This window comes from Silurus meridionalis, chromosome 2, assembly GCF_014805685.1.
Source record: "Silurus meridionalis isolate SWU-2019-XX chromosome 2, ASM1480568v1, whole genome shotgun sequence".
Lineage (NCBI taxonomy): Eukaryota > Metazoa > Chordata > Actinopteri > Siluriformes > Siluridae > Silurus > Silurus meridionalis.
The window spans coordinates 31,694,451-31,718,753 of record NC_060885.1 but is presented as its reverse complement, the minus strand read 5'-3'; the positions used below and the strand labels follow the sequence as shown (position 1 = coordinate 31,718,753).

The 24,303-nt window shown below is 39.2% G+C and overlaps 1 protein-coding gene across 6 annotated transcripts in view; it reads left to right on the top strand.

Annotated features, from left to right (window-relative positions):
- The window catches only part of macrod2 (mono-ADP ribosylhydrolase 2), a 618,133-nt gene that overhangs the window by 531,472 nt on the left and 62,358 nt on the right, over nt 1–24,303 (top strand). For all 6 annotated transcript variants that reach the window (XM_046875066.1, XM_046875089.1, XM_046875058.1 and 3 more), the window contains exon 9: nt 15,457–15,538. In XM_046875066.1, the coding sequence (XP_046731022.1) occupies nt 15,457–15,538 (82 nt within the window). The remainder of the gene's footprint in view (nt 1–15,456; nt 15,539–24,303) is intronic.

Genomic DNA, 24,303 nt, shown 5'->3' with positions numbered 1-24,303 from the left:
AGATAACAGCTGTGGTGCTATCTCTGATTACTGTGTTGTGTTGAACACTAGACCCCCCCCTCTGGGCTAATTCCATCATTGGGCTTTGCCACTATCTTGAGATTCATCTACTATCCTGCTTGGTAACAAATAGAAGCTTTTCCTTTTATTCCCTTCTGTCCCCCCCTCGTATTCTCCTACAAATCCTGACTAGAGCCGGTCTGAAAGTGGACCCGTAGTGCAATATCCTTTCTTGTGCCTTGGGTTGCATAACCGATCTTCAACGGAAAGCGTTATTATTTTTCGAAGAACAGAACAATCCTAACCAAAGCGAACAATAACATCAGCCAATACAAATAGTCTGAGTTCATTTCGGTCCTCTTTATCGGAAAATGTGGAGTCGCCGGGCTCTGATTTGACACGCCATCACGTTTAAAGCACGAGGATATGCTTTGCTTTTATTTCCTGCCACTGCTCGTGCGCAATCAATCAAGACGCAGGATTTTTATAACACGTTATAAGTTCCTAATTAGGTTTGTCATTTACCCGGCAGGCACAGCAGACTAACGAGGCAGTTTAGCGGGTTGGTTAAATCCATCAGATGCACAGATAGAACTGTGGCTAAATTCCTGCAAAATCAAACAAAACAAAACAAAATTTTATTTTGATTTCATCATGGAGAGCAAGTTAAAACGAAGTTTAGAAGGTGGAATTCTGCGTGGAACTGGGCAAATCTGCCACGGAGACGTTTGACATGACATACGCCCCACATACGGGACGCTTCAACTTCAAGAGCGGAACGACTTCACTGGAAGATGACGAGAGATCAGCAAAAGAACTCCCCCCCCCCGAGAATGTCTAAACGATTCTGCAATTCGTGCAAGATGATCGTCAGCGAACGATCGACATCTCACTTTCGCACCCACCCTACTCATCAGATTTGGTCCCTGCAGACTTCGCCCTCTACCAGAAAATAAGATCCAGTTTAAAGATCACAAAGGTCACCGATTTGACACCGCTGCGGAGATCCAGCACGAATTGCTTCGTAAAGAAGACTTTCAGGACACATTCCAGAAGTGGCAGAAATGCTGGGGGCGCTCTATTGTTGTGCAAGGAGACTATTTTGAAGGTGATAGTGTGTAAACGTAGATAAATGAAGTTTCTTGTATACCATCTCATACATTTTTGGCATTTGGCCCTTATCCATGGCGACTTACCTTTTGTCAATGTGTCATTTTGTCAGTGAGCAGTTGAGGGTTAAGGTCTTGCTCAAGGCACCAGCAGTAGAACCTTGGTGGTGAAGACTTCCCACTTCCCAAACACCACAGCTTTAGTAACCCAACAATATTTTTTTACCAAAATGCAGGGACTTTCTGGCCTTAGCGATGACGTTGAGTAAATGAAACAAGTATTTCAATATGAAGATATTTTGAAAGTTTCAGGGCATTTTTTAAGATGATGTTCAGAAAATCTTCTTGTTTTGGCTGCTCCCAGCAGAAGATTGGTAGCTTAGTGGTTAAAGCATTGGACTTTGGATCAGAAGGCCATGAGTTCAAATCCCAGCCTCATCAAGCTCCCATTTCTGGGCCCCTGAGGAAGGCTCTTACTTCTCAGATGTATGAATAAGACAAATATAAGTGAATCTTTCAAAAGCTGTAAATCATTCGTCTCCATGCAACTTTCAAACTCTTTAAAAACCAACCACCTGCATGTCCTTCCTCACAACATCCAGCTCCATTTTCAGCAATTTTCTACCAATATCTCGCATGTCTCTCCTCATGACCACATGACCAACCCGTCTCAACCGTGCCGCTCTCTTCTTGTCTCCAAAACGTCCTACCTGCTTGGTCCCTCTAATAAACTCGATTCTAATCCTGTCTATCCTCGTCCCTCCTGAAGAAAAGCTCAGCTCAAAATACAGTTCAAAATGTTATAAAATTGCTCTACATAAGTACACAGATTAGCAAGACTACTCAAATAGCATTAGGAATTTGACAAATGGAAAGAAATAAAACATTAAATATACAGCCAGTGAAGTCCCCCCCCACCCCAAAAAAAAGGACGCATGTCTTGTCTCCTGTCTCTGCTTTTGAGTTCTATAAGTACGCATTCCTACAGAGAGAGCTCAGCAGGAGTGCATATAATCAGCACACACACACACACACATGGAACGAGTTAGAGTGAGACGCCTGGAGACGCAAAGACGTACATGAAAGAACAGACTAAAAGAAATCAGGCCAGAAAATGTCACCAATACTTTTCTGAGCACTTCCTATGCCATGGCTGAGTGCAGATTTGACGCTGTCTGGTTACAGTATGTATTTATGTTTCAACCTTTATTTTTTTGGACCAGAGGAAGTGTTCAGACATGTTATTCAGCTATTCAAACCCAAGACTTTTCCTTGTTCCAGACTTTTTGTTTTTGGTTGATACTTTTTCCGACCAGTAGTCATGTCTTTTTTACAAAGGCCATGCGTGGAGTGATGTTGCAGACGGAGGCAATTGTTAAAAAAAAAAAAGAAAACGGTACTAAAATACAACCAGGGAAGGACATCCAGCTAGTAGCAGAAATGAGGACCTGGGCATTGTGAACCACTTTAACTTTCACCACAAAGACTGTGTAATCTTGAAGCAAATAATGCTAAGAATTGTAACCTTCTGGAGGCTTAAAGTAAGTTTTAGTGTCGAATTGGGTTCGACTCGGATTCGCGAGAATTGTTTTCGACTCTGAATATGAGTAACTTTCCCAGTATCAATATGGACAGAAAGTTGGAACGTCAACCATCCATTAGGTCAAATGTGTTTTAGCAGACTGTACCTCCAGTATCTGGTGTATGCCTGAAGAGAAACTAAAAATTATGTCGAATTAATATGAATGAGATTAAAAGTTTGTGCATCCCGCTGTCAGGGTGAAGTATACTACATTAGCTCTTAGGATTTTTTTCCTTTGTTTTTTTTAGTACAGTGTCGTGGTTTAAAATATTTTTTTGCATATTTGCCATAGATTTAAATGATTACATCATTAAGCTAATAGTTATTACACAAAGATCACCCAAAACATTTTTTTACACAAAATGTTTTTAAATGATGATTTTATGTCTCAAAAGCTGTCAGTTAACGCAAACACTTGATTTGCAGTTGTTCGATGTCAGAATCAGTATTTAGGTTTAGGGGGCAATAACTTTTTCACACGGGGCTAGGTGTGAGCATTTTTTCCTTTTTCCTAAAATATATATATATATTTTTTTTATTATGTGGGTCTTTGCATAAAACAAAAAAAAATTATAAATAAATAAATAAATAAATAAATAAAAATTCAGACTTTTTCACAGCATTGTATTTTTATTTCCTTCCACCAAAAAAAAAAAAAAACACCTCTTTTTGTAACTTTTTAAAATGTCTATTTTCCACTTCTACTGCGAACGTTTTTACTTTTGGTTTTCAGTCTTTCAAACTTTTGCAATCAACTGCGTCGTATTAAAAAATTCACTGCTGCTATTCAAAGTTCAAAGCACCGAAGTGCTGTAGTGCATATAGACACGCGATTCTGAAGAGGCACTAATCCAGCCGGCATGATTTGGATAGTTGTGGTCTGCTAACGGGTTCAGGGTTGAAACTCAGCTCTTATACATTCACACTAGAGCACGCAATGTTTGACCTCGGATCTGGACTGTCCATGATCTAAAGTATCATATCTCTCTGCTTCTGCCTCTCGCTGTCCATGCTTCGTGTCATCAGTTCCTCCTTCCTCCGCTTTGTAGCCAAGCCGGTGTCATCGTTTTCATCCCTTTTCCATTTCAGAAGGCCAGCGAGATCTTGAAAAAGGAAGGGAAATGGAAAGCTCGCTGTCTGCCTCACTCCCACAGTTGTACATCAAGTATTTTCTCATCTTCGTCTTTCCATTTCTTAGTCACGTCCTCTTCTTTTTGTACGCTCCGTAATCAGGGCTGTGATTACAGTCTGGCACTTTAGCTCGACAGCTGCTTTCATCATATCAACAATCCACAGCTTGAATATTTACAGATCGGCATTGCACGCTACCATCGTCATGCATTGTTTCCGTGTTCTCGGGCCACAGACGCGCGGAAACGTCCGCGGGTCCCGGCATCGAATTTCTCCCTCGAGAAAACACTCCTGCCTGAACCCCGGTCTGTTTTCTGACCGCACTCTTATCGTTGCTAATAAGCCGGGAATATTTTGCTGACGATGTGACGGAGTTCTGTGGCTTCTAGGGACCGGAAGTGCGCTGGCTGGCATTTACACATTTTTAACAGATCCACAGCCTGAATAGATTTCCTTCAGGCTACACTGATGTTGGGAGATTTAAAAACATTCCTACATTTCATTCTTGCGTTTGTTCTCCTTGCAGCGCAATTAGCGGAAAATAATACCGGCATTGTGACAGTGTGAACTATATAAGGGCTAATCGGTTTGGGTTTGAGAGGCATGTGTCAGTTACGCGATATTATCTCTAGCACGGGGGATTAAGCTCAATGACACTGTCTGACTGTCACCAGCTGAAATTCATGTTTTTGGAGGCGGGTATGATATTCTGACACATAATTTTTTCTTTAATATATGTCCGGGTCACTCTGTAACAGAAAATGAAATGATCCAGAGTGACTACCAGTGTTATTGTGGAGATTTTATAATGATTTAAAATTTGACACACAAAAAGAAATCTGAGCTTTATTCAAAATAGAAAAAAGAAATACTTAAAAACAGGAAAATGTGCTTAAGGAAATAAATTATAATGATATAATGAATACATTATAAATAATAAATATAATATAGCGCTCTCAATGCAGCACGCAGTCTCATTTGTGAAAACAAACAGAATGTGCCATCAGTGATTCACCCCTAGAGGCCGCTCTCGTAATGACAGCAGACCGGAAAAACTATCTCAATTGATTTTTGTCAATAGTTCCAGAGTCTATTGCTGCCTCGACTATTCTATTAAGGGAAATTTTTGTTAAAAAGTCAAACTTTATTATCAAAGACAGATATGATATGAGTAAAAAATCTGTCTCAGGTCATAGTTTGGGGACCCCTGGTTTTGTTTGATATTTAGCTCAATCTGCATATTTTATCCCATACTCATGCAGCCCTACAGAATTCAATCGGAATAAGACATTCTCCACTTTTTTTCATTTATTAGTTGTTAAAAAGACACAGGCTTCTTTTGAATAATATTTATAGCATGCCATATTGAACACCACAGTCCTCTGTGTCCTCTCTTTCCCCTGAATTCAACTCTGCTATTAGTTGAACACCTTCTCCTGTTTTTTGCCATACAAGAGCAATCTGTCAGAATTCTTTCCATTAGAGTGGCTGCTGCCAGACGTTGTTTGAAGCTGTCAATCAATGAGTTTGGAGCGTCAGTGGACCAGGAAATGTGGAAAGCGACTGAAGCCAGTCATTTATTATCAAAAGTGAGAGAAATAACAAAAGCTGGAGGAAATCGCCGCTTGAAAAGATAAACATGTGGATTCATTTCAGAGGGCTGTAATTCGGGGTCTTATTGCGGCTTATGTTAATATTGTTGTGAGGAAAATTTCCCATATTCAGAATCGGGTTATGCTCCTGCCTGAGGCCATAGAAGTGCTGTTTTTCTTAAAATTTTGTTGCTGGTTGTTTTTTTTTGTTTTTTTTTATATATTTAAAATAATTATACAGGTAATTATTACACCATAAAAGCTGCCATAGGCTTGATTCATTAGTCAATGTTAGGGATGGTAAGTTGGCATTTGTATCGCAATGCATCATTTTTATCATATTTGAATCGGAAACTAAAGATTTCTTTATATATAATTATTAACAGATGCTAAATCGCTAAACTGTTTCTCTTGCACGTTCTCTCAGTACCGCTGCTGCTCCGTGAATATGACTTATCACAACACTACGGAGACTGAGGCGTGTTCTGAGAGTTACATAGTATTCAGATTAACATGGCAGAGGTAGAGCTGTAACTTCCTGCAGACAGAACAGAAAAAAGAGCGTCTGGTTTAATTTAATCTTTTATTTTTTTTGCATTACAAAGGCTTGTTTGTGAAAAGGCCATGCATTAGAAGTCAGAAGGCAGTTAAGTAAATTGATGTTTTGCTGTCTGTCTGAACCAAAGAAATCAAAGCCGACTATCTGTAGCATATTAGCGTCATATTTTATTGTATCATATTGTGTTGAATCAAATCGAAATCGGATCGCACCGAATCGCAATGGGGTAAATCGTATCGCTACGGTAACTGCTTCTTATGTATCTTTAATATATCGTATCAGTAGCTATGCATTGAGATATGAATGGCATCAGCCTCAGTTTTGGAGATGCACATCGGCGTGATCAAGGTCGAAGCATCTGTGAAGCAACAGCTAATCATCATTACCGCCGCGAGTCTTTTTCACAGCCACTTTAGAGTTCTTAGGATCTTGGCTGGAAAGCTCCAGGCTATGATTTGCAGCACACTGTAGCCGCTTACTTCATCATTCTGCATACATCTACGTGAGCGATGCATCATCATCATCACCTCATTATGAAAACCTTTTCCGACGTCATCCCCTGCAGCGTATGTTTAACGCGGGCTTTCCTCCTCCTGGATGCCTGGCAGCTCATCGCATCGTGGGTTATATGACTTTTAGTGTCTCTCGCCTGTGTGTGTTTGCCCTTGTGTTCGTTTCTCTCTATGAACGTTGGCACATAATTCAGTCTGCGTCCGCATCTGTGTGTGCATGTGCACGTTGCTACCCGAGCATCCGTTGCTTTCTGCCTGCTCATGCACGGCCAGCTCAGGTGCATGTAATTACGCTGCTAATAAGAACTGGAAGCGCTTCACCTGTCTCTTCTCGTTCCTTTTGTTCTCTCTCTCTTTCTCTCTCTCTCTTTCTGTCTCTCAGCTGACAGGAAGGACACGCTTCATCACTTCACGTCATGCTGCTGTGCACTAGCTTTTTGTTTATGCTCAAAGCTTTGATGTTTTGTGAGCTTTTCAGATCTGTCATTTGTAGCACGTTACCATACACAAGCACCTAATATTAATTCAGTGGTATAAATGCAATGTACTGCTAGTGGAATGGAAAAGTATAGAGTTGGACGATTAATTAGCCTACATACCTGATACACAGCCTCATATTTATATTGGTAAAAAAGAACAAAGGCTGAGTGATTTTTTAAATTATAACTTTGAAAATGTTCTTCTCTCATGGACACCAAACAATTGCAAACACAACACAGGGTTATTATAGATATGATATACATAAAAATGTTCTTCTCTGGTAAATTTCCAGAAAATTTCTATGTGAACTTTAGCTGGGGAATTTTGGAAATATACCAAGTTGGAAACTTTATTGGGTTAATTGGGTTCAATAAATGGGAATTTATAGGAATTAAATAGAAATATAGGGAAATTTAAATAAACTATATCATGTACAAACATAAATATAAAACATTTTTGGGGTTTAAGCTGACAAATTCGAGCTGATGTAGATTTAAAAAAAAAATGAAATTTTTGACTTAAACCAACATTCATTTATTAATTATTAATGATTATAATAAATAATTATTTGTTGATATCTGATGTCTTATTTATTCTGCAGGAGAGGCGATATTACAGTGTATCGAAGGTACTAGATGCGATTTGTAACATCATAGAAAGGCTTAGTCCAAAGGAACACTGGGTCCATGTTGGTCAAAGCAATTTATTAGTATTTAGATTATTTCGCATTATAACGATGTCCTTTGCATTGAATTCGACTTGCTAATCGATCATAATTCATCCACACTAATTATGTCCTTCATATACTTTACTTAGCAGGCGTATGTCTAAAAAAACATCATCCCACTCATACTTCAGATATTTTACTGAAGAAGTTTTACTGTAGCATATTCTGAAAATGAACTTTATTGTGTATATATACATGAGTATAGAAATCACTTCTTGTATTACATATCAGCTTTTCATGATTCTGGATTCACAATCCCATTACTTCAAACAGCATCAAACTGGCACAGGTTACACACACTCCAGCAGAAACCTAGTGTGTGTGTGTGTGTGTGTGTGTGTGTGTGTGTGTGTGTGTGTGTGTGTGTGTGTGTGTGTGTGCATCCCACTGGCACCATCACCATCTAATTATGAGCACAAGTGCCCAGCACTGACGGATCACCTAAAGTCCAGCCAGCAGAAAATCAGCGCACCTGCACGTCATTTCAGCTCCTGGCACCGGCGCCAGTGGAATAACAGGCAACAGTACGAGAACGAGTAGAGGACGCAGTTATCGCCAAAGCTACACAGCCAGGTGTGCTAACGCCAGGAGCCGGCACGGGTTTACAGCACGTGCTCTTGGCTAGCGTAGTCAAAACGAAATTGAGCTTTCGCTAATTACTCCAGGACGTTTGAATTGATTAAGACATGTTTTATTATATTGTAGATGTTTCAGCACTGTGAGAATCAGCAACTCCATATTAATCGTTGTATTGTAGAATAGCAATCTGAAAAAAAAATGTTTCATGTTCCAATGTTGAGTGATCAATGCTGTTTGGATAGAAGGTGCTGATTGCTGATTACAGCAGGAACAGCAAGATCTTTTTTTTTCCTATCTGAAAAGTGTCCTATCTGGGAATACTTAAAATTTCTAGGTAAATCTTGTTACAAAGGGCTCCATGTATTCTAAAAACCCTCAAGTAAAAGTACTGTTGTTTGGAGTTTTACTTAAGTACAAAGAAAGTTATAGGTCTGAAAATGTACTCATGTAAAAGTAAAAAGTTGCTCATTTGAAATGTACTCTACTTTTTTACAAATTAAAGTGCAACAACAACAACAACAAAAAAAACACACACACTGCAGTCCATGACTTGAGTCTAATGTGAGTTGTGCAGATTTGGAATTTAGGAAGTGAAGGCACAACTTTCGATTTGACGACATTTCGCTTTCAGCTGCGTCTGTCTTGTCTTTCTTGTGAGTTTAGCTCCGCCCATCAACAAATCAGTGCAGTAGTTTCAGGGGCGTGTTTTTTTTTTTCTTCTTGCATTATTTGTATTTATTATTATTTTTACTCAGTCGCAGATATGATTTCAAATGTTGTACAATTCTTCAAACAAAACATACTTAAGTAAAAGTTACAGATTTCGAAAACTACTTTAAAAAGTAGACGTACACAAAAAAAATACTCAATTATAGTAACGTGAGTAAAAGTAATTTGTTACTTTCCGCCTCTGACACACCACAGTAGCTCAGGACCCATAACCTCTTACAGGACACCTAGACAATGGAACTGCAATGAATGGACGTTTGGTGTTGAGGACGAGGATGAGTCTGGTTCCTCTCAAGATATGTTTCTCATGTCATCTCAGGGAGTTTATCCATGCATTTCACCACTGGCTCGCTCATTAGGAACAAACTATAATAAGGAACAAACTTATAGGTAATAAACCTATAACTTCATTGATACAACCTCATAACTGCTTTATCCGTGTGACGCTTCTTTGAGACAAGGATGTGTCCACAATCAGCATCCTGGTACTTAATCCCTGCCTTGTTGCCTTGTAATTGAAGTAAAAAATTGAAGGATTGATTTTCTTCCTGCTATACTTTTATTTTTAACATGTTCACCAGATCTTAGATTACTTTCACCATTCCTACTAGACTTAAAAAAAAAAACTCTCGATAACTAATCCAGACCATTCATCAGAAGGTCTTTAATGCAAAGTAGCACTACATCAGGTACCATTGTGTCCCCCGGTCTGATGAGATAAACCGAGAGGCATTTCGAGCTCAGGCGGTTTCCTCCCCACTTTATCGCACTTGTCCTCCTGCCAGCGCTGAAGCAGCTGATCTCCCAGGCTGTGCTCTCCAGCAATGGCTCTTCACTCATGGCTGAGTGGCATGTGCAGATCACAGATTCAAAATCATGCTTTCTTTAATCCTCTCCACATGAGGCTCCCACTCAGTGCAGCGTCAAGACTCGGGGTTTTTTTTTTTCGGGACGTTTTATTTCGAGGGTGCTTTAATCGTTTGGCGTACGGCTTTTAACCGAAGCAGAGGAGCGCTTTTAGTGCCTCGGTAGAATAATAAATCATATCAAAGACACAAGCATTACAATTTTCCAACATGGTTCGTGCATGGAACCTGGCAGAGAAACCCCTGTGAATACGTTGTAAATGATAATAGTTAACATAAATCGAAATTGCAAGTCGGTGTCTGTATCAGTGGTTAACCCTCAATTGCTCAGATGTGTCACTGAGATGACTGTAAGTCGTTTTGGATAAGAGCCATAATGCTGTAAATGCAACTAAAGAAATGGAAAGTCCTTCCTGCATCACATATCGCCTGGCAGTTCACACGGCGCCCTTTAAATGTTCACTGACTACAAAGCTGTGGTTACTCAAGGGTATAATCTGCTAATTAAGATAGCTATTTAAACCTATACCCTAGTTAGATGTAGGTTTAATTAAATATTTTCCTCTAATTAATTTACAAATGTACCCCTTGTATGAGCTGACAGTTAACATAGATTTGACAAGTGTGCATTCATGAGCATTTCCTTACGAGCTTAGAAGAATTGTGCATTCGTTCGTGAATTTCCCAGGCAGATCGCTTGCACCTTGGTAAATGTTATTTAGAACTTTCATAGATACTTTCTCAACGTATTTACCGTTTTTTGCAGAGTGAATATTCAGAGAAGTAGAAGGACATGTCATATTTATCTCATTTATTTAGCTCAAGGGCCTTGCTCAAGGGCCCAGCCGAGGCAGCTCGGCAGGTGCTCGGATTTGAAGACACGTCCACCTCTTTTTGTCTTTCAATCAGTAGTTTCATGCCTTATCTACTGCCCCATTTCAGTCCAGTTTAAGACAAGAGAAATTCAAGAACATGATAGAAATCTTGCACTGTCTCTCTCTCTCTCTCTCTCTCTCTCTCTCTCTCTCTCTTCCTCTCTCAGCGAATGAGAAATCAGAAATGTTATTAACCTGGGTCATCCCAGAAGCACACGTGTGCATGTAAAACATGTAACAAACAGCTCAGCCTGAAATCTCCCTCCGGCAACAGCCAGAAATCCATCTCACCTGCTTGGCCCTCATCAGTACAACCTCTGCTCATCAGAGAATGAACTAAAAAGAAATGAGTTGCGGGGAAAAAAAAAAAAACAAGAAAAAGTTCTGGGGTTGTAATCTGTATGAGAATGTGCTGAAGAGCAGCGTTATGTCACTGACTTGGACATGGATATATGTTTATGTATATGTATATACATATATATATATATATATATATATATATATATATATATATATATATATAGAGAGAGAGAGAGAGAGAGAGAGAGAGAGAGAGAGAGAGAGAGAGAGAGAGTAATCACCAGTTTATTACGGTGCTCACGTTACAAAACCGCCCGGGATAAATGAAAAAACGATGCCACCCAAAAATGCTATTTTATGTATACAGTGCTGTACTGTATTAACATTTTACTTAATTTAATAATTAATAATTATATTTTATTCAAACATTTTATTATTTCAACCTTCAACATAACATATTCATGATCTCCTTTCTTCACCCAGATATAAAAAAACAACAAAAAACTACACCGGAAAAAAACATTTTAATCACTAAACATTTGTTTTACTGATGCAGCAAGTCACGAATCAGCACCAAAATCCGCCATGATGCACACATCCGGCAATTAAAACCGTCCGTGTGGAAACAAAGCAAAAATTTTATTTGGTGTCCTGATGATTTAAAACACCATAATTACTTTAAAACATTTACAAGAATATTTTGTCCTCATGCTCTATGTTGAGTTTGGTTTCAAAATAATAAACTTGCATAAAGCATCATTACTAGTCCTTTGTTGATTAGAGTATTTACAATTAGAAAAAGTATTAATTTCAGGTACATTTAGAACTGATCATAGTGTGCGAGTAAGTTGAGAGTAATCACGAGTTAACCAGTGACAATCGTGTGATTAATCACGATTAAATATTTTAATCGATTGACAGTTCTAATATATAAACACACACACACACACACACACATTTATATATATATATATATATATTTACAACTATAGTTTTAAATAAGACTAAGGTTTTACAGTCCAACATCATTCCTGCTATTGACTGAATATATTTTATATATAGAGACGTCCTAAAAATGTCCCCATGGGTTCACTAACATAATATAATATAATTTCCTTAGCCAAATCTCCAGTGTGCTTCAGCAGTGCCATGTTGCTCCTTCTCTAAAAGCAGCAGCTCGTAATTGAACTCAGAATATGACAAACTAATTAAGCGCACTAATGCGCACATACTCACGAAATCCTATTTTAGCTACGAGTTGCTGTGTTCTTTCATCACCAATGAAGATGTTCTTTCAGTCTTCTAGTTTATATTACTTACAGTTTACAAAACAAGCGTCTACTCCTGAGTGGTCGTGGGTTTACTAGCAAGACGGATTCCGTGTTCTTTTCATTTTTGTCAAATATCATTCAAACGTCAGTGTGATACCAGACCTTACAGCTGAAACTTCTCAACCTGTCCCAGCTGAGGACCTTCTGTGGTTTGTTATTCTCGAAGAATGTTGTGCTGCTCGTTTCGTAAACAGAACATTTCGATTTTTTGGTGCTCTGCAAGCTACAGGTAACAGCCTGAGGTCTTGTCTTTCACACAATAACGCTTCTTGTTTGTTTGTTTTTTAATCGTCCATGTTCCTCTCAGGATATTTTCTTTCCTCCTACTCCTGGACATATGGACTTGGAGGTCAAAAGGGCAGCGTGGAAGCTCCCTTTGTTTCCCTTTCACTACCTGAGGCACAGATGTTCCATGGTCACTGATTTTCATCTGGAAGGTGTGACTGACCTCCCTGACCTCGGCATCCTGTGCACTCTCCTTGCTCTCTGTGCCTGGTGAAGGAAAGCAAAGTGGCATGAGGGGGGCAACAAGTGCTTCTGAGTTGTGTGTGTGTGTGTGTTGGTGTGTATGTGCAATGGCCTTGTGCATTTTTACTTCTATTTTTTTTTACTCAGAGTGCAGAGATGTTGGCTCTTTCTCAATAACTTTGTCTACACCGATACAAACATTGAGGATAACTGGTTACTGATACTACGCATTGGTACTTTATTATTCTCTCTTACTGATTTGGCGGATATTTGAAAGGACGATGCAAAATTTAAGTGGCATAATCTGACATAATTTATGATTATTGCTGGCAGTGAAAGCGAAATAAAGCAGAATAATTTATCGACCCCACAGGGAAATTATTGGCTTGTAGTTGCTCCCTAAAATGAAAGTAAAGATGTAAATAAAATATAAGAAATTTCAAATAAAATATGCTCATTAAATGATATATTATATAAGTATAGAGAATGCAATTATTGAATTTCCAATCTTATTAAAAATATATTTCAATTAAACATTGACTGAACTAAACACAATATCATTCAAAATGAAAGCAACACGCGGAGGTGAAAGTACAGTGGTGAAGTGAACGTGAGCCAGAAAGAAAGAGTACATCATTTCAAGAAGCACTAAGACCAGTGTTCTTTCCCTTTAACTCACCAGGATTTACAGAGCAAAGGCATTCAAGTTATGGTGTCAATTTATGGCTCTCTCTGCTCTCCTGTTGGAAGGGGTAGCTCAGTGGTTAGGAGGTTGGACTTCTAATGAAAAGGGTGTGAGCTCAAATCTCGGCTCCACTAAGCTGCCACTGCTGGGGTGAGGGGGGGTTTGGTTGGTATAATGTGAAGCCTACACTGAAACTCTGCTGGAAATCAGTGTGTGTCTGAGCACTGGAACAAAAAAAATAGTATTAAATCAACGGATAAATAAATGAAAATCAGGACCCGGGATTCCAACCGAGATATTTTTTTGGGCAATCCATTGGGCTTCAAAGCTGTCCCAGCGCTGTCTCTCATTCTCATTCGGGGTCAGGGATTGAGGAAAGTAAAAAGAGAAAGAGGCCCTTTATGGACACCAAACCGCCGCCCTGGAGACATTTTCTCCCCCGAAAACTAAACAATGTTCGGCGTCTCGAGTGAAGTCTTAACATTTTCTCCAAAGGGCAGACCATAAACTATTAATGGACAGCTGTCTGTCTGGACGCCCAAGCAAGAGAAGGTTTCTTTGTATTGAACCCTCATGTGGTGCATTACTCCCCAAAGCCATAAAGTCTCGGTGGGGGTCTTCGTTTTCTCTTTCTCTCTCTCTCTCTTCCACTGCCGACACACTGAAGATGGTCGTTAGTCATGAGAGTGTTTGGGAATATTACAAAATGCAGCAGGATGATTATCGGTTGTCTCGGTTTGTGGTCCATTTCCTGCACAGCAGGAGAGTGCGAGAAACCTACATCAGCGTTATACGCGAGAAAAATAAGTAATGGCATTGCGTGAGGCGTGAATAGGCAAGAATTGTTGCCTGCAATGCTTTTCTTAGGGGTTTAGCATGGTCCTATGAGGTTTGACCATGTTTCAGAGCTAGACACGGTAGCTAGTCATAAAAGCCAAAGCATGTTAGTAATATTTGCTAATATTGCAAATGTTTTGTGCTGTGTAGCATGCTAGGGGTGGCCACCTTTATTTGCGTGCCTGCTTAGCTTTTTTCTTAGCGACCTCCGAGGGATGCATTCGTTTCGGCACCACCAGGTCAGTATGCAGAAAAGTTGGATTTTGTTTAGCACTGTACACCACATGCTTTTAGAGGATGGGGACCACCATTTAAACTGTAATATTGGCTGGTTCCTCTTTAGTTTCAGGACAAGTATTTTTTGTCCAGTGAACAAAGAGCTTAGTCTAATGCTGCCTGTCTTGATTGGTGCAATAGTGTGTAGGTTTGTTGCAATTATGGAGGCCACACATCCAAGCCTGAGGCTCTAGGCAGTTGCCTGCTCTGCCTATAGCTAGTGCCGGCCCTGAGTATTTGTATAAATCTTGCAGTATTTGAATTTTCTAATATGAATTTCTAATATTAAATGAATAGAATTCAATTTACAGTTTCACTCACGAAAAAAAGTTCGAACCGGTTAGCGAAACTTAAAAAAACGTGTTTATTGGCCCGATTGAACCCGCAGCCATCGAATCGCGGTGACATTCATTAACGCATCACGAGTATATATTATCAGCGAGGTATCGGAGTAATCACGGAACAGCTTGAAAAGTGATAATTAGCGATGCAATTAACAAAGCAGCAGTCTTTGTAATTAGTAAGATGATTTAATCGCGGAAGTACGCAGCGAACTTATGACAATATCGAGATGTATTTATGATCAATCAGTGTTATAAAAGTTGTTCATGAAATGTATTGTGGAAAATGGTGTTGAAAGTGTGTGCGATTCGTACTTTCACATGCAATTTACGTGGATATGAATTTGAACTTCTCTTAACCTCTTAAAGTGTATACACAAGATATATTGAAATATCTACTGTTCTTCAATGCAATATTGCGTTTGGTTTGTCTTGTTCGAAATGTTGATTTTTTTTTTGTTTTTTTAATTCTTTTAGATCGACCGCATCATATTTTGCGTCTTCTTGGAAAACGACTATGGGATTTACAACAGGAAGATGTCGGATTACTTCCCTACAGGTATTTCTTTTTTTTTTTTTTTTTTCTGGCCTCATTGTATATTTGCCACTCTACAATTCTCAGGCAGATCTGAACTCGCTATTTTGCATTAATGCAGACGTCAACCTTGCTTTGTAAAGCCGGTTGACATGATCTTTGAGCACAGATGAAGCCATTGAAATATAAATCTTAAAAGCTTGTGCATGCTTCGTTCATGCGCACACGCGTGTCAGGCTTTATTCATGCCTTCAATAACAGCCAACGAGGAAATTCTTGAGGGGGAGGAATAAAAACCGTTGAATCGCTGAACGAATGATCCAGCATGCCAAGTATTTTCAACAGGCTAATATGAACCGAAGATATATGAGCTCTGGCTAATATGGAAATATGATGGAGCAGCAGTTCATTTACTATTTAATAGAGGCTCCAGCAAGACATGACTTGTTTATTATAAATCGGCACTCGAAATCAGGGCACATTCCAAATGGATATTAGTTTTATATGATCAGTTGGCACGTACAAATCTTTGAATACATCGAGAAGTACATAAAATTAGAATACAAATCAGTTATGGTGCTTTAACTTACAAAATTGAATTACAGATTAGGATTAAGTGCTATAATTTATAGACCTCTGAGTTTGCCTTTATGTGGCCTGAAATGTCTCGAACATGTGCACAAAGAGAGCTCCAAAAAGATATGCTTTAGAGAATGGAAGGTCTTGATTGGCCTACTATAGCGCTATAAACCCTAGTGAACACCTTTGATATGAATGTGAACCCTGACTGAACCTTAGGTCTCCTCGCCTCACTTACATCAAAACCTGAGTGTGCTAAAACCCTTGTGGTTGAACAAACACAAATCTCCACAAGGGCACCCCAAAATCGAGTGGAACTTCTTCCCTGAAGAGTGGACGTTATTATAACTGCAAATGGGGACTCAATGTGGAATGTCCAAGAAGCACATACAAAACTTATGGTCAGGTGTCCACAAACTTTGATCTCAATAGTGTACATGACATCTTAAACTAATGTAGGAGCAGATATTTTTGTCGCTTTCAGGTTTTGGTTATTTGGCGTCGTTTGTTGAATCCTATGCAGCTAAAACTGTCAGAGAAACTCTTGTTGATTGTATTAGGTATTGAATTTCATGACCTTCATTTAGTGTGTTGTGGATGTATACATTAAAAAGATCAGAGATGACAAAAGTACACACATCCTTCACTCAAGTTGAAGTACAGATACTCAGGTTTTAAAAGACTCTGGTAAAAGTTGAAGTACTGACTACACTTTTTTCACCCAAGATAAAGTAAAAACTTAAGTAAAAAGTAGCCATTACTACTACCTGTTTTAGTGTCATGCTGGTAACTCGACCTCACATCATATATCATATCCCTCTGTCCCATCCACAGTAACCCCAGACTTCTTGTTGCCTTCTGCCATGATCATTGTTAGCCTTGTAGCCTAGCCTAGCGTCTGTGGTGCGTGATAGCCAGGAAATGATACACCAGCCTGGTTTAAAATAGTAAGAAGTAGAAAATACAGATATTTGTGTAAAAATGTAATGAGTTAAAGTAAAATAATGTAAAATAAATAGTGAAGTATTGATACCAGAAAAATTTACATAACTACAGTAATGAAGTATTTATACTTCATTACGTCCCACCTGTGGTAAACACTGTCAGAGTCGTATACATAGAAGTGAAAGTGCTATTTTATAAACTGCAAAATCATGTAGGCTTAATTCATATCGTGAATAAAAAAAGCATATGCGTGTGGAAAAAGGGAAAAAAAATTTATACACATGGAAATAGTGCCACATTGATCTTATCAGATATGTAACTAGTTACATTTACTTGCGTTACTGTAATTAAGTAGGTTTTTTTGTATTGTGTATGTTTTATTTTTGTAGTGAAGTGTATAACTACATTTTTAATTATATTTACTACTGAGTAAAAAATATATAAATTAAAATAGTGCAAGGGAAAAAAAATCACGCCCCAAAAAATAATTTTCTAATTATCATAAATAACATTATAACAGATGCATAACTCACATTAGACCCAAGTCAGTTTTTTTGTTATTGCACTTTAATTTGCATCAGTGTTTTTTATTTATATTCTCTTGGTACTCAGTAACTTGGTACTCAGTAATTTTACTCTGAGTACATTTTAAATGAGCTACTTTTAACTTTTACTTGAGTAGACTTTTAGACCTGTAACTTTACTTGTACTTAAGTAAAAATTGTATTGAAGTAGCAGCACTTTTACTTGAGTAGAATATTTTATTACTCTTTCCAGTTCTGGATTTCGTAATTCTCTTATTGCTATAAAATATAATGTTGAGACTAACATTGGTATATTTATCACGTTTTCCTGTACAATTATAATTGTTATGTTACTTATAATCCTCCTTTTACTAAACTCTGTGATACAGAGAGGATTGTTAGACACTTTTAGTAGTTACTTAGAATTAACTAGAATATTGTGGTTATAAAAATCTTTCAGAGAGATGTGCTCAGGATTTGGCAGGGCTATTATCTCTGGAAAATACTACATCCGTCTTATGCGATCTGAAAATCTTTCCAGACACCTTCACACAGAAGGTGAACAGGTGCATTAGAGTCGATGAGGCGAAGCGATGACAGCTAATATTTTCTAGTGAGTCACTCTCTGAATTTGACTTAGTGTAGGCGAAAAGCTCCTCGTCCAACGCGAGATTCAATAGAACTCTGATTCTATCATCACCTACGTTCATCTGAATCCAGGAAAACCAGAACCTCTGATTTATTTGAGACGGAGCCAAATCTTTTCGGTGAATCATACCGTCTCACACCTCTACACGTCTGGTTCTCGTTCGATTGTCTGAGTCGAGGGTTTTCTACGGTGTTTGAGCGGTATATATGTTCCTCACAGACTATCCCCCTGTTTTGTCGCTCTCTCATTTCACCTCTTTTCCTGTGTCTCCTTGGACCCTTGAGATGAAACATCACCCGGTTCCCACAAGATAGTTCCCATTTTGTAGTCCACAGAAAGGCCACTGTTCTCAAAGGAGAGCCCTTTTTAGCTTCCTGCCTCCCTTGATGATAAACAGCTGTAATATTTCGGTAAAGAATGCTTTGTAGACCCGTTAGCCCTTCCTTAGCATCCCTGTCACAGAGTCTAGAGTATGTTCTATTCGATGATGAGGCCCTGTGGAGAACTTCTCAAACAGGGGTACCAGGAGGATTAGATTATTCACTCCAGTGTTCAGAGACACACACACACACAGACACACACATTACATTGGCCCTGTCTTTCCCTGAGGCCCAGTTGAAAGATGGCAGCCACTGGAGAGGCTCTGATTATATTGGGCTACCTCCTGCACACTCGGCTCGTCTCTTTGCGTTAGCTCTGGGAGATGAAACGCCGTGGCTGTTTTTCTCACTGTAATCACTCCCTGAGATTACGCTTGCTAGAATGAGTGCAGCACAAATAAGCTTGTGCATAAAAAAACAGCCTTTAATATGGTCAGGCACAAGGAAAATGCAGAAGTGCACTATTTCGGGATGATGTTTTCCACAATAAGTCATTGTACTTTTTTCCTGCGTTCTCTTTTGAACACACAAAAAACAAACCCTGATGTAGAAAGAAAAGTTTATCAGCCTCAGCTACATCACTCACGAGTAAAGATTTTTCGATTTACGATGTTTTGATCTTAAAATGTTAATAGCTATACGACAAATTTCTACAACTGTTTTAAGTTTCATGCGGCAGGTAAACGTAGCGGCATATGCTCCACCCTCCACTCACAAACCACCGTTAATCCAGATGCCCCCTGCCACATACATATATACTGTTTAGTTTATACAGTACGGTACTGTAAATTGCTCTGTTTTGCTAAATTATGTACTGTAATTTTTTTTACATTATTAGCAAATTACAGGACACTATCCCATAATGATCACCATTCTTTAAGACTCCTGGGTAGGCTGGGCCATGTCTGAACTTAGGATATTTACAGGGTCATCTGAACATATCTACATCTTAAGTCACGCTCTACCTGTATTCTAATATCCAGGGCTGGTTCTTGTTCTCCACTTATAACCAAATTTTCGAGCTTAGTTTAATCCAAGGCACCCTTGTAAATGCAGTATTTTTATTCTAATCTTTGTTGGTCCCACTCAAAAACCGATTCCATGTGAACATTTCTTTAAAAGAAACGTCCCTTCAATTCTTATATGTATCTCAATCAGTTTGGAGAACTTGTTCGCTCCCAATAATGTATTTAAGTCAAAAACGTAGTTATTTGCAGAATACAATTTGTAGTAAAATGTCATCCTGATCAGCCGCTCAGAAATCTGTGCATTAGTTAAAAGGGACTATAAGTATAAAACGAGAAAACCTGAGAAAAAAGATCTAGAGAAAATACATTAGATAATGAGTGTTTTTAAAAAATAAATAGTGCAAATGTATTTCAATGTGCAAAAGAAGCACAAGATTTAATGAGGTATGACAAACCAAAAACAGTTTTTCAAAGGTGCTGAGTGCAAATGCAGAATGAACACAAGTACAAGGTGGTGTAAGAAAGTTTCAGGACGAGTTTTGTGACACGTCAGCAGCACTGCACGCACAGTCACAGGGAGCACCGACCTTCATAAGTCAGTGTTCCAAAAGACATCGTCCTGTGTACATCTGGAGCTGTGCAACTGGTGCTATTCGGACCACGTGCGTTGCCACGTCTGCTATTCTGAACCCTGAGGACCCTCCTTCCGAAGATGAAGATCCAGCTCAAAGGTCGCCGTTTTGACACCACTGCAGAGATACGGCTAGAATCGCAGAAGGTGCTTGACACGCTTTTGTAAAGAAGACTTCCAGGACACGTTCCAGAAGTGGCAGGAACTCTAGGAGCACTGTATTGCTGTGCATGGGGACTATTTTGAAGGTGATTGTGTATAAACAATAAATGATAAATGAAGTACTTTCTTTTAAACAGAGCTCATCTCCAAGCTTTTTGAATCCACCTCGTTTGACTGAAGGGAGAACTGAGCGTAAAAGACTTATGGGATAGTTTAGATGGGCATACTCGCATAAAGAAGTCTGATAGCTTGTGGGAAGAAGCTCCTCCTAAATTTGGCCATCAGAGTGCAGAAGGGCTTGCCTAATGGCAGTGGACTGAACAGGTAGTTACTGGTGTAATTAGGGTTCTTGATGATCTTAAGAGCCCTGTTTCTGCATCGACTGATGTATATATCCTATATATGTATGACAGTGTCTGTTGGGGGAAGCATTATGCAAATGAAATGGAGATGTGATAGCAGTGTAAGTAGCGTTGTTCTCCAAATGGCAGGTGGTAAAGGTGAAAGGTTTCTGAGATTAAAAGGGGGAAGAGCTCACATCGGGGTAATAGACACCGTGGCAGCGGCAGGGTCACAAATGTTAATTGCAACCCCTTAGAGATTAATGACATTCATCTGCTTTTGTGAAGATTTTTAAAACTGCCTTCATGTCCTTACTGTCACAAATTTTGGTTAGTCTTTGCTCCATTATAGGGTTTGGGCTGCACTATTCATATCTGGCATCTGGGTCTTTATTACTGCCATTACGCTTTCAAATTCAGGAGTACCCGCTTGGGAGAAATGGCCCAAATGCCTGGTTCTCGAAGCATGAAGCATACTTATCCAATTCAAGAGGCACCTCCAGCGGTTCATTAGATCTTCGGTCCGTTAAAGCGTGTGAAGAAAGTGATAAGATATCGATTGAAGCATAGATCGTTTTTTTTTTACATGAATATGTGAAATATCACTTCAGAACAGCTCAGGATGGGGAGAGAAACATAAGAAGACCAATTTAACACCACTAGTGTTCCTGTCATAAAAACCTCAGAAAATATAAAGCCCCTTGGAAAGCCCGGTCCCTGCACTTCATCATCTCTGCAGGAACCAAGGAGCCAGAAAAGACCTGCAGCTTATTTGTACTGCGCCTTAAAGGCCTGTCATATTCGGTTCAGATATTCGCGTTTAGTTTGGCACGACTGTCACTGTCACTTTCGCTCTTGTATCTCAGCGTCCTGTTAAATCTGTCGTCTTCTCGGTTTGTCTCTGTCTGTTTAACAGACTCGCACAGTCTTCCCTAAGATCAGTTTGTTAGTTTTTTCTCCGATATTTTCCTGTAAATCTGAAATGCACTTGATGGAGAGTTTTAGTTCTGCCAATGAAATCCTTGTATACTCTTTAGTGTGTCCCAATAGACACAGTTAACTGTCCCAAAAACCCTTAGGGATTCTTGTTTTCTTTTTCCGAAAATGTAAATCAGAACCTCGGGCTCGACCGAACATCAACTTCCCTTTCAGAAAAGGCAAATTTTTTGACTTTGACACGATTCCTAATTCCGCTGCATTAATTATGTCTTTAAATACCTCAGGCCTGTCGAATATTCAACGCTAATTGACCAGAAAGCGTTGATTGATTTTCTGTAACAGCAGCTCTGACAGTAATGCGGGCTACAAGGCAAATCGCAGGTCTATATAACCACATTTATTTTAAGCATTTTAGTTGCTATGGCAACTTCACTTCTGAGTACGAGTGACACACGTAATAATTCATATGTCATATGTATACCATTAATGGAAGGAGTCTCCAGCGTAAGTGCTTCGTAACAGGTTTCTGCAAACAGGAAAGCACTGACACAGGAGACTCCTTTCAGGAATCTCCCTTAAAGAATCTCCAACAATACGAATAGCCACATATGAAGCAGCTACCTTTGCGATACGATACGATCAAGCCCTATTACGATGCAGTACGATCCGATTTCGATTCGAATTCAACACAATGCGATTCTGTTCAATCTGATACAATGTAAAATATATGATGCTATAGATTTAAATATGGTACTGATAGTTTCACAAACAGTGGGAAAAAACAAAGATTAAATAAATCCAGACGTTTTTTTCCTGTTCTGTCTCCTGGAAGATGCAGCTCTACCTCTGCCATGTAAATCTGTATTCTATATGACTCTCAGGACACGCCTCGGTCTCCGTTTAGTGAGGAGAAATCGATCTACATAGAAAATATTGGTCACAAATTATTGGTCACTTTCTAAATAATAAAAATAAAGAAAAAATACTAATAATTATATATAAATAAATGGGCTTTTACTGGTGCAAAAACGATTGTTAAACATTGTCAACTTTTATGGTCATCGTCCCTACTATATACAGTATATAAGATATAGAGCACACACTTATATCAATAATAGACGGATTTAAACAAATGAATCATATGAGGATTTTATGGGACGTTCCAGAAAAAAAGACAAAACGCCCGAAAATCATATAACGTAAAATGGAACCTTTAAAATGCAAGGAGTTGGCCGTCTGTCAGCTAGCTCAGCTGGCTTATGATATTAAAGTAATTGGTGTTTCAGGTAAAAATTGAGGGATTTAGTGAAAGTAATCATTATCTTGCCTTCTCGGAGAAAACGATTCGGGAATTCAGGCACTGGAAAATTGTAAATGAAACCCAATATGTGTCAAGTTTTGTTAAACTCGCAGGGGTTTTTTTTCACTCTGAAATTGGAACGACCGCTGTCGATACGCCTTAGTGCTCACTGTCTATAAATTGGGTCTAGTTTTTTTTTTTCTTTTCTCGAAAGTTATCCAGTGCTATGCGATTAGGTATGAAGTCTACGCACAACTGTGCTCTTGTTCATTCATGCAGTCCTCTCTGGCTCTTTCTCGCCTAACTCCATCCCTCCTCCAGCAGTGTTTTCTATATTTGCCGGGCATTCCCACGTTCTATTTGCACATAATAGGGAAACCACCCGCTAGCTTTAATAGTGGCCTTCCCATTCCACTGTTTGCGCTGGAGAAAGGCTGTAATTTGTAAAGTCAGCTGTTAGCGGGTGTGTACATGCTGTCTGCTGCAGTACAACAGGGGGTTGTAGGCTGCCAAAAGGGGGTGAAAATGAAAGCAGAACACGCCTCGCTGTCACTCCTTAGAGAATGAATATTGAATGGGACATGGCAGGTTAACATCATCAGGAACACTACGGGACTGTTTCAGAGCGCCACCGCATGTGCCATTTTGCATGCTTCAGAGCACGTCCATTATTATTGCTGAGAACTAGAAGGGAATTGAGTTTTCTTCAGGGTTTCTTTAAAAAAAATACTATTTTCTCATGGTACATGTTTAGTTTTGACAAATGGTCTTTTAAATGTGTACTAACAGCGGGTTGATTTTCTTTCGACATTAAGGACTCTATTTGCTAATATAATGCAGCATAGTGCTAATTTGTCTGGCACTAAGCCAGTTCTCTCCTTTCTCTCTCTCTCTCTCTCTCTCTCTCTCTCTCTCCTCTTTACTTCACTTGCTTCAGTTTTATTCTCCATGGTTAGATATACACAACAGGGGGGTGTGGCATTTGAAATTAACTTTGAGATGCTAAAGCTGAAATATCGCCTCGCATTGTGAGAGCGAAGCATAATAGGACTAATTTAGCACCACTGGGGCGGCAGACAGCACCGCTCATAAAAATTCTGCGAATATACAAAAGGCCTGAAAAGCCCAGTTCTTGCAGCTCATCATCATCCCTGCAGGAACCAAGGAGTCGCAAAGACCTGCAGCTAACTTCCATGGAGTCTCGCGGCACAAAATCGTTTCTTGGTTTCGTTTCAGATATAAGCGATGTTTCCATAGGGACGTATTCAGACGAGTTGGCGGCTCCGAAAGTTGCCTCAGTATTTACGTGTAAAATGTCGTCTGGTTATACAGTTATTCCAATGACTTCTGTATAGTTTACTCCTCTGTGAG